Source organism: Microtus ochrogaster, unplaced genomic scaffold (assembly GCF_000317375.1).
Source record: "Microtus ochrogaster isolate Prairie Vole_2 unplaced genomic scaffold, MicOch1.0 UNK16, whole genome shotgun sequence".
In the NCBI taxonomy this organism is placed as follows: domain Eukaryota; kingdom Metazoa; phylum Chordata; class Mammalia; order Rodentia; family Cricetidae; genus Microtus; species Microtus ochrogaster.
The window spans coordinates 3,077,221-3,087,678 of NW_004949114.1; the positions used below are offsets into that span (position 1 = coordinate 3,077,221).

General features: G+C 48.8%; 2 protein-coding genes across 6 annotated transcripts in view; both read left to right on the forward strand.

The window, feature by feature from the left end:
• The window catches only part of Fam189b (family with sequence similarity 189 member B), a 6,037-nt gene extending 4,711 nt beyond the window's left edge, over nucleotides 1-1,326 (forward strand). For 4 of the 5 annotated variants that reach the window (XM_013353826.2, XM_005367145.2, XM_005367146.2 and 1 more), the window contains 3 exons: nucleotides 133-201; nucleotides 282-535; nucleotides 632-1,326. In XM_013353826.2, the coding sequence (XP_013209280.1) occupies nucleotides 133-201; nucleotides 282-535; nucleotides 632-805 (497 nt within the window). In that variant the 3' untranslated portion in view covers nucleotides 806-1,326. The remainder of the gene's footprint in view (nucleotides 1-132; nucleotides 202-281; nucleotides 536-631) is intronic. The other variant, XM_026789252.1, reaches the window with a different exon arrangement.
• A 7,646-nt stretch (nucleotides 1,327-8,972) lies between these two features.
• Nucleotides 8,973-10,458, forward strand: part of Gba (glucosylceramidase beta) — a 7,088-nt gene continuing 5,602 nt past the window's right edge. Inside the window, exons 1-4 of the mRNA XM_005367149.3 lie at nucleotides 8,973-9,137; nucleotides 9,509-9,596; nucleotides 9,850-10,041; nucleotides 10,163-10,309. Of these exons, the coding sequence (XP_005367206.1) occupies nucleotides 9,542-9,596; nucleotides 9,850-10,041; nucleotides 10,163-10,309 (394 nt within the window). The 5' untranslated portion in view covers nucleotides 8,973-9,137; nucleotides 9,509-9,541. The remainder of the gene's footprint in view (nucleotides 9,138-9,508; nucleotides 9,597-9,849; nucleotides 10,042-10,162; nucleotides 10,310-10,458) is intronic.

Sequence of the window (10,458 nt, forward strand, 5' to 3'; positions counted from 1 at the left end):
CTTGTAGACCAGGCTGGTCTCGAACTCACAGAGATCCGCCTGCCTCTGCCTCCCGAGTGCTGGGATTAAAGGCGTGCGCCACCACCGCCCGGTGGTCATAGAGCTCTTACACTATCCTTTTTCCCTGCCCAGCTGACTTCAGGGACCTCTATACCAAAGTGCTTGACGAAGAAGCTGCCTCTCTCTCCTCTGCAGACACAGGTCCGCACACGGGTGGCTGCTGGAGGGTCTAGGGTCATTGTGTGGCCTACACACATTGGCTGTACGCTCTTTCTCTGCAGGGCTCTGTTCTGAAGCCTGCCTTTTCCGCCTAGCCCGCTGCCCTTCCCCCAAGCTGCTACGTGCCCGCTCAGCTGAGAAACGCCACCCAGTGCCCACTTTCCAGAAGGTGCCTCTGCCTTCAGGTCCTGCACCTGCCCACTCTCTAGGGGACCTGAAAGGAAGCTGGCCAGGCCGAGGCCTAGTCACTCGTTTCCTCCAGCTGTCCAGGAAGTCCCCAGATCCTGCAGGAACTGCAGCCCATGGGCATAAACAGGTAAGCATTAGGGGCGCAGGGAAAACATCACTGTTCCGGAAAGCTTGGCGCTTTAGGTTGGCCCATACCAATACCCTCTCCTGTGTCCCCTTCCAGGTGCGCAGGAGCCCATGGGGACGATCAGGTCGGGAGAGCCTTCACCTTCGTAGCTGTGGTGATTTGAGTTCTGGCTCCTCCCTAAGGCGACTCCTGTCCGGCCGCCGGCTGGAACATGGTGCGCGCCCACACAGCCTCAGCCTCAATGGAGGCAGCCGAGAGACAGGGCTCTGATTTGGGCTTGTACCAATGACCAGATCCAGACAAATGCTGGAGGCACAGGCATTGGCTGGTTGGGACCAGCAGCCCTGTGTACCCGCTGACTCAAAAAGAAACCTGCTGTATCCCCTCCAAGGCCTGCCTTTCCTGCCTGCCTGTGGGGGTTCCTGCTGCTTGCCTCTGTCCCTGTGGGCAGCAGAGCTTCTATCCCGTGCTGCATGGGTGTTCAAGCTGCGGGAGGAGATGCCGCTGCTTACAGCATTGATGGAGGAAACTTAGTGACGGTCCCCAGCATGAGAATGCCTCTTCCTGATAGTCAGTGGCTGAGTGTTGGCGATCAGGTAGATTTGTGCTTGCTATGTGGTAGCGAGGACGGCTAGATGAGACATGAATCTAGGTGGCTTTTCAACTCTGCCACCTCTAGCTGCATGACCTCGGGCAAGTTATTTAATCTTAATTGCCTGACCTGTGAAACATTGTGAACATGAATGTTTGTAACACTGAGTAAGCCTTCAATAAATTTCAATTTCTCCCTTCTCGTTTGGACTGTTCTGTTGTTGTTTAAGCACAGTTGGAGTTTGTTAAAGACATTTTTAACGTAGGTTTAGTTTTTTGTTTGTTTTTTTTAAGGCAGGGTTTTCTCTGTGTATCCCTGGTTATCCTGTAACTCCATCTGTAGATCAGGCTGGCCTCAAACTCAGAGATCTGCCTGCCTCTGCCCCCCAAGTGCTGGGACTAAAGATATGCGCCACCACTGCCTGTCTCTTTAAAGGCTACCTTTATGAGTATTTTGCCTTATGTAAGTATGTGTACCACGCCTGGTACCCAAGGAAACTAGAAAGGGCATGAAGTCCCCTAGGAATGGATGGTCAGTAGCTGGCCTGTAGGTGCTCAGAACTGAATCCTGGTCTGCTACAAAAACAGCCAGTGCTCACTGAGCTATCTCTCCAGTCCCTATCTTCTGTGTTAAAAAGCCAGGCATGATGGCACACACCTTTAATCCTAGCACTCAGGAAGCAGAGGCAGGCGGATCTCTGTGAGTTCGAGGTCAGCTGGGTCTACAGAGTGAGTTTCAGGACAGTCAGGGCTACATAAAGAAACCCTGTCTTGAAAAACTAAAAGTAAGTCAGGCAGTAGTGACACATGCCTTTAATCCCAGCACTCAGGAGGCAGAGGCAGAAAGATCTCTGTGAGTTCGAGGCTAGCCTGGTCTTCAGGGCAAGCTCCAAGACAGGCTCCAAAGATACACAGAGAAAACCTGTCTCGAAAAACCAAAAGAGAAAAAACAAAAATAAAAAATGTAATAAGATATTCCTATGTGTGGTGTGGGTTTATGAGGGGAGCTATTCTTGGACTCTTGCTTTTCATCAATAGTATCTATGCTACATTTAAGGACATATTTGCAGAAACTATATTGTATCTCTGTTCCTTTGTGAGGTTTTTTTTTTGTTTTGTTTTTGGAGGGAATGATGGCTATTTTGAGAGACAGGGTCTCATGTTGCCCAGAGGATCTCAAAGTTACTATGTGGCTAAGGATGACTTTAAATTTTTTTCGTAAAATCACTTTTGTATGTATGTGCGTGCGTTCACACGCACACATGCTCATGGTATATGGGCATGTGCACCACAGCATGTATGTGGAAGTGAGGACAGTTCTGTGAAGTCAGTTCTTCCACTTTTATGCGGGTGGTCCTGGGAACTCTAACTCGGGTCACTAGGTAAGCATAGCAACTTGGCTCACTCAGCCACCATACTAACACCTTGAACTTTGCATGTGTGTTCTAGTAAGTATGAAACTGCACACGACATGGTGCATGTGCCATTGCACATGTGTGAACATCGGAGGATAATGTCAGAACTTGCATTTGAGACAGGGTCTCTTGTTTCTCCACTGCATCTGCCAGGCTAGCTGGTCCTTGGCTTCTGGGGTTTTCCCGTCTCCATTTCTGTGAGTTCAAGGCCAGCCTGGTCTACAAGAGCTAGTTTCGGGACTAGAGAGATGGCTCAGTGGTTAAGAGCATTGCCCTAGTTCTGGGGCTGGAGAGATGGCTCAGTGGTTAAGAGCATTGCCCTAGTTCCGGGGCTGGAGAGATGGCTCAGAGGTTAAGAGCATTGCCTGCTCTTCCAAAGGTCCTGAGTTCAATTCCCAGCAACCACATGGTGGCTCACAACCATCTGTAATGAGGTCTGGTACCCTCTTCTGGCCTGCAGACATATACACAGACAGAATATTGTATGTATAATAAATAAATAAATGATATACAGTATTCTCAGTATTCTGTCTGCATGTATGTCTGCAGGCCAGCTTCTGATTGATATTCAGGTGAAAGAATTGGAGAAGCGTGCTTCAGGCCAGGCTTCTGAGCTGATTCTCAACCCACAGTCAAAAGAATCCATCCCCGATTTCCCCCTTTCCCTCCCAAAGAAGAAGGATCTTTCCCTGGAGGAAATCCAGAAGAAATTAGAAGCTGCCGAAGAATGGTACAAGCCTCATACTCGCAAGTCCTAAAGCAGCTCGTTGAGAAGCAGGAGCATGAGAGAGAAGTACTTCAGAAAGCCACTGAGGAGAGCAGACTCAGCAAAGTGGTGGAGAATCGACCCACAAAATGGAAGCTAACAAAGAGGCTGCCAAACTGGACCGTTGGCAAGAGAAGGACAAGCGAAGGACAAGCACCTCCAGGAGGTGCGGAGGAACAAAGAATCCAAAGACCCACTGACTCATTTGTTCTGAAAACTGATTTTTCTCCCTGACCCTTCCTAAATATCCAAACACTGTTCTGGTCACTGTCATTTTACTTTTTCCCCTCCTGCGGAATATTCTAGAAACTGATTTGGACTGTATAGGTAGATCCAGACATGGAGATGTTTTAGGGGCTCAAGGAGAGAAACTGAAAGTGTTTTACTTTTTTTTTTTTCTTTTAAAGCATTGGTCTTTCTGTTTTCTTTTGTTTTTCGTTTTGTTTTGGTTTTTTTCGAGACAGGGTTTCTCTATGGCTTTGGAGCCTGTCCTGGAACTCATTCTGTAGACCAGGCTGGTCTCGAACTCACAGAGATCCGCCTGCCTCTGCCTCCCCAGTGCTGGGATTAAAGGCGTGCGCCACCATCGCCCGGCCTTCTTTTGTTTTTCGAGACAGGGTTTCTCTGTAACTTTGGAGCCTGTCCTGGAACTAGCTCTAGTAGACCATGTGGCCTCCAATTCACAGAGATCCGTCTGCCTCTGCCTCCTGAGTGCTGGGATTAAAGGTGTACGCCACCACCACCCAGCAAGCATTGGCCTTTCTAACATAGCTATTTTTCTCGTTGCATCTTTTCCACTTCAGTACACTTGGTGTGCTGGGTTAATAGCTAGTACTGTATTGACACTTTGGAAGGCATTATTGAAGAGTCTGCGAGCTTCTTCCAACCTGTTAGATGCTGAATATCTGTACAGCCCTGACTGTCCTGGAACTCTCCGTAGACCAGGCTGACCTTGAATTCACAGAGATCTGCCTGCCTCAGCCTCCCGAGTGACAGGATTAAAAGTGTGCACCAGCATCACCGAGCCAAGATGGATTTTTATTATGTGTATGTTCACTGGAGTCCTGGGATTCTCTACAGCAGGAGTTATAACAGGCAGTTGTTAGTTGTTAGACACTGTATGTAGATACTACAAACTCTAACGGGTCCTCTAGATGAGCAGGGAGTACTCTTAACCAGTGAACCATCTCTCCAGACCTACCTTTCTCTCTCTCTCTCTCTCTCTCTCTCTCTCTCTCTCTCTCTCTCTCTCTCTCTTAAATACAGTTTCATATCATAGAATATAAACTCCAGACCAGGGATTTGCTCTTTGAACCTAACAGTGTATCTATCTTCAACTGATGATGGTGGCTCACACCTGTAATCTCACAGCATTTGAAAGGCTGGAGAATTACCGCGGGTTCAAGGCCAGGATAGGGTACAGACACCCTGTCTTAAACTTAAAATACCCCACCCCCAAAACCCGTTAATTACCGACAATGTAAAGTTTTAGGCTCCTATTACATGGGAGCAGCAGATACCCTCCAGGAATGGGAAAAGGAAGAGGCACGGCCCAGAGATGGCGTCAGACTGCAAGGGCTCTTGAATAATTCACAATCATAACAGTGTAGCCTCAGGAAGGGCTGGGACACAGCCAGGACAACAGAAAGAAGTAGGAGGGAAATATTGCCCCAAAGGGGTAGTTTTTGGAGACTAGATATTTCCTATGCCAAGGCTCTTTAAGGCGTAAACTCAGGAATCTTGATCTGCTTCTGTGGGATGCGCTCAATGTGGGATGCTCCCTCCCCTCGGCCCCCACATCACATTAGCAGTGCGTGGCCATTCAGACACAGCGGCGCATGCGCCACCCTTGCCTCCCCGCGCAATCCTTGCCGCAGTGTAAAGTCTACACGGTAGATCAAGAACAAATTTAGGCTTCACGTGAGCTACACCGGTCAGACAGACAACGCTGTCCCAGGAGAACCAATGAGAAGTAAGAGATCCCACCTCCTGACAAAAACCTCAACTCCTTTTCTAAACCGAAGTCGTCGCCTGCGCACTCCGGTACTGCAGCTCTTCCCGCGCAGGCTCCGAGGGGCGCTCCCCTAGCGCCCCGCCCACCTCAAGCCCTGCCCCCTCCTCGATACTCCCGCAACTCCCCACCCCACCCATCCGCTCCCCCGCCCTCTCGACTCACGGCCTCCCATCCCACCCCGCCCCGCCCTGCCTTCCGTCCCGCCCCCGCCTCTATCACGGCCCGCCCACTCGCCTTTTGGCTGCTGGGATTACCTTTAGCCTCCGGTTGGTGCTGCTGTTTCTCCAGTTAGACCTCAGGCCGAATTAATTCTGGGTTTGGTGTCTTTACTTTTCCCTTTCCAGCATTTGCACTGAGCCATTTCATTATCGTTCTTAGTTGCTGTGGTGGTTAGTGTTTGCCACCTAGGACACTTGACACTCATCTGATTAGCTAGTAGAGCATATTTTTAATTGCTGATTGATGTGAGAGGGCCCAGTCCACTGGGTGGCGCTGCCCGTGGACAGTAGTCGTAGGTGTAAGAAAGCAGCTGGGGCAAACCCTTCATTTCCCCATGGCCTCTGATTAAGTTTCTGCCCTAAGCTCCTGTCCTGATTATGACGGGTGGTGTCTGGAAGTTATAAAAGGAAAAGAAGCCTTTCCTCCCCAGGTTGTTTTAGTTATGGTGTGTATCACAGAAGCAGACCAGAAGAGTTGCAAAGATACTTGTGTTTTACTAACAGAGAAAAGGTGAACTCTCAGTGCATCCATTATTGTAGCGTAGCCAGACAGCTAGGGTCTGGTCCGTGGAGTTCATGTGACGGAAAGGAGAGAGCCTACTTCATCATGCTGTTTCTGTCATCCACACAGTGCACCCTGGCAACTGCACACACACAAACAATAAAGGAGTAATACAACAAAATAAGTTTAATTTTTAAAAAGGGGGTAACAGAGGGGCCAGATGGCTCAACTATTGCTGGAACCCACAGAAACATGGAAAGAAAACTAACTCTACAGAGTTGTCTTCCGCTCTCCACACACATGCCATCACCCCTCCCCACCACCGTACACACATTGAACCATTTTAAAAAGAGGTGAGGTAAGTGTGCTTGTGCAAGTTTCATCCCAGCACTTGGGAGGCAGAGGCAGGCAGAACTCTGTGAGTTTGAGGCCAGCCTGGTATACATAGTTTGTTCTAGTCAAGTCTACATAGTGAAATTTTGTCTCAAAGAAGAAAAAAAGGGAGCTGAAGAGAGTTGGTTCAGCAGTTAAGAGCTCGGACTGCTCTTCAAGAGGTTCAGTTCCCAGCACCCATGTGGCAGCTCAAGTTCATCTGTAACTCCAGTTCCAGGGATCTGGCACCCTCACACAGACATACATAAAGCAAAACACCAGGGGCTGGAGAGATGGCTCAGTGGTTAAGAGCATTGCCTGCTATTTCAAAGGTCCTGAGTTCAATTCCCAGCAACCACATGGTGGCTCACAACCATCTATAATGAGGTCAGGTGCCCTCTTCTGGCCTGAAGGCATACACACAGACAGAATATTGTATACTAAATAAATAAATATTTTTTAAGAACGCAAAACACCAATATATGTAATTAAAAATAAACCAGTCTTTAAAAAGAAAAAAATCAAGTTTTTATTTATGTTGTGTTTTGAGACACAGTTTCTCTGTGTTGCGCTGGCTGTCCTGGATCTTGCTCTGTAGTTCACACAGGCCTTGAGTTTACAGAGATCCGCCTGCCTTTGCCTCCTGAGTGCTGAGATTAAAGGCCTGCACCACCACTGCCTGGCAACAATCAAGTTCTTATTCAAACAAAATTAAAGCTGTGTGATATCACACAGCTTTAATCCCAGCATTTGGGACACAGAGCCAGGCAGAGTTCTATGAATTCAAGGTGTGCCTGGTCTACAGATTAAATTCCAGGACAAAAAAAAAAAAAGAAAGAAAGAAAGAAAGAAAGAAAGAAAGAAAGAAAGAAAGAAAAAAGGAGGGGCTGGAGAAATGGCTCAGTGGTTAAGAGCAACCATATGGTGGCTCACAACATCTGTAATGAGATCTGGCATGTGGGCATACATGGAGGCAGAATGTTGTATACATAAGGGAGAAAGGAAGGAAGGAAGGAAGGAAGGAAGGAAGGAAGGAAGGAAGGAAGGAAGAGAAGCTCTGGTTGGAGATGCTAGAGCGTTTGATTGCTGAGGCCACCGGCACACAGCTGTGGATTTGTGGCTGCATAAACTAGATGGGTCAGGCCCCGAGGACAACAGGTCCTAGGCAACACTTCCTGGAATTCAGGGAGTCTAAAAAACCTGCTTAGCTGCAACATTCAGTGTGCAGCCCCATTCATTCTAAGCGTACTACTCTCGAAACAGACCTGTGACCACTCCTCTTTTACGGATAAGAAGCAGGCATAGAGGAATTCAGTTACTGACCTCAACATGATAATCAAACAGTAGGTGATTGTGAGTGGCCAGGATTCAAACACTACATATCTCCCAGAAACTATACTTGAACATAGTCAGAATCCAAGATAAATAATCAATTTTCAGAAGGTGTGTGCAAAGACTTCACTGTCATAATCATAAGAGCATAAAAAGATGCAGTCAACAAGCATAAAGCGCTGATGCCTATTAAGTGGCTCACTTGGCTTATCTCACGGAGCCGGTAATGCCTCCGTGAGATAATGCTGTCGTCTCTGTCCTGCCGTGAGGAAAGAGACTCAGAGACCTGGCATCAGGCAGATCATTCAGTGTGTCACTACCAATAAATCTTACCCCACGGACAGCCCTCTTCTCGGGTCCACCGAAGGCTTCACTTTGCACAGCACTCCAGTTCTGAACTTTGTCAACCTCCCAGTATTGTGTGGAAAGATGAATAGCCTTCCAGTCAGCAGCTGATGATGCAACATGGGAATCAGGAAGTGCCAGTGGGCAGGCATTACTTCCTCCCTCAGCCCTGCCATCCAGTGCCAGACTGTGAGTCCCTGCATGCCACTGTAATAACTCCAGCCATCTTCTCCAGGAACCCTTTATGGAGAGGTCTTCAACCGCAAAGGGTCCCTCTTCCTCTCAGGAAATCCTTTCCACGCACCTGCCAACTGTTCTGTCTACCTCTGGAGCTCTGTGCAGCTGCCTGACTCTCGGGCCTCATAGTCTCTTTAGGGTAAAGAGTGTGTGGATGTGGGGTTTTGTTTGTTTGTTTGTTTTCGGGACAGGATCTCTCTGTGTAGCTTTAGAGCCCGTCCTGGCACTCACTCTGTAGACCAGGCTGGCCTTGAACTCATAGAGGTCCTCCTGCCTCTGCCTTCTGAGTACTGGGATTAAGGGCGTGCGCCACCACCGCCCGGCTTTGTGGGGGTATTTTGCCTGTTTGTTTGTTTGTAATTATGTGTGTATATCTGTGTGTGGGTATGTGCATGTGAGCGCAGGAACCTTGGAGGCTCTAAGTCCCGTCTGGCTTGGAAATAGGAGCCTTTACTCAGCTCCTATTCCACACAAATCCTTGTTCTAGCCTCATCCTAAAGCTGTCAACCACAGAGGCCTCCCAGAGATTTACAGGGTATGTAATGAATGAACAGCCAGAATGAACCCAGCTGCCCACTACAAGCATGGCTTCAATTGCTTCACTTCCTCTATCACGTGACTTTGTTAGTCATCACATGACTTTGTCCTTCCCATTTAAGCCGGAATTAACTCGCTGAGCTAGTCCTATAGCTATGTACCTATCTCCATCCCTGTTTTTATCTCGCAGATCTGTCTCCAAGACTCTGGAACTGCCGCAATCTTCTCCTTACCCACTGCCTCTGAGGAGCTCGTCTTCAAGACCTCTGCAAGGTAAGCAGGCAGGGCTGCTGTTTGCCCTGTCAACTTTGCTTCTGGAATTCTGCTCATCCAGACTACAGAATTCAACGAATGACAGAGTCTTTTTCTAAATTCTGAGTAGAGCACAGATGGAGAGAGGGCTGCAGGTTGAAATCCGTGGGCGGGGGAGGGGGAGAGTGAAGAGAGTCCTCTTTGGGGTGAACAGAAACCTCACCAGCCCAGTGGCTGCAAAGAGGAGCATCCACTGCCTTTGAGCACCGTCAAGTCACAATAAAGGTGGAGGCTATGTTATGAGCATCCACAGGCAGCTAAACCCTGACCAGGAGAGGGGTTGTGGGGTAGAGAAGGGCTTACCTTCTAGTCATTCCTTATTCTGTTCTCAGGAGTGTCTCAAACACCTGGGTGGGGCAGGTGTCATGGCTGCCAGGCTTATAGGATTCTTTCTACTTCAGGCGGTAACATGGGCATATGGTAAGTAAGTCAAAGAGGGGGGTGGCACCGTGGACAATTCCCCTGCCCCACAGTCCTTTGGAAACCTCCCACTATGGTGGAGAACTTTCAGTAGGGACTCTATAACTCCTTTAGAGTGCCTGAGACAACTATTGGCTGGAAGTGCAGTGGAGGGATTTCAAACAAATTATTGCTCGGTCTCCTTGACTAGCACAAGCACTCCCCTCGTTCACCCACTTTGATGCTTGCCTCTGCTTGTGCCCCTGCCTTCTAGGTGCCCAACCCTGCGTCCCTAAAAGTTTTGGCTACAGCTCAGTGGTCTGTGTCTGCAATGCCACATACTGTGACTCTCTTGACCCCCTGACCTTACCTGCTCCTGGTACCTTCAGCCGCTATGAGACCACTCGAAGTGGACGACGAATGGAGCTGAGTGTCGGGTCCATCCAGGCCAACCGCACTGGCACAGGTGGCCGCTTTAGTTCTCATTCTAAGCCCGGCTGGGTCCCCTGGCTCAGAGTCACATCAGCTATCAGTATGTTCTCCTCTGTACACTGATTACCCCCCATCTTTCCCTACGGTGCCCTCAGGACTACTACTGACCTTGCAGCCAGAAGAGAAGTTCCAGAAAGTGAAAGGCTTTGGAGGAGCGATGACAGATGCCGCTGCTCTCAACATCCTGGCCTTGTCCCCCTCTACCCAGAATCTGCTGCTCAGATCATACTTCTCTAGTGAAGGTGAGGAGGGCTGGACAAGATTACATACTATGATTGATACATTTTTTTTTTTTTGAGACAGGGTTTCTCTGTGGTTTTGGAGCCTGTCCTGGAACTCCCTTTGTAGACCAGGCTGGTCTCTAACTCACAGAGATCCGCCTGCCTCTGCC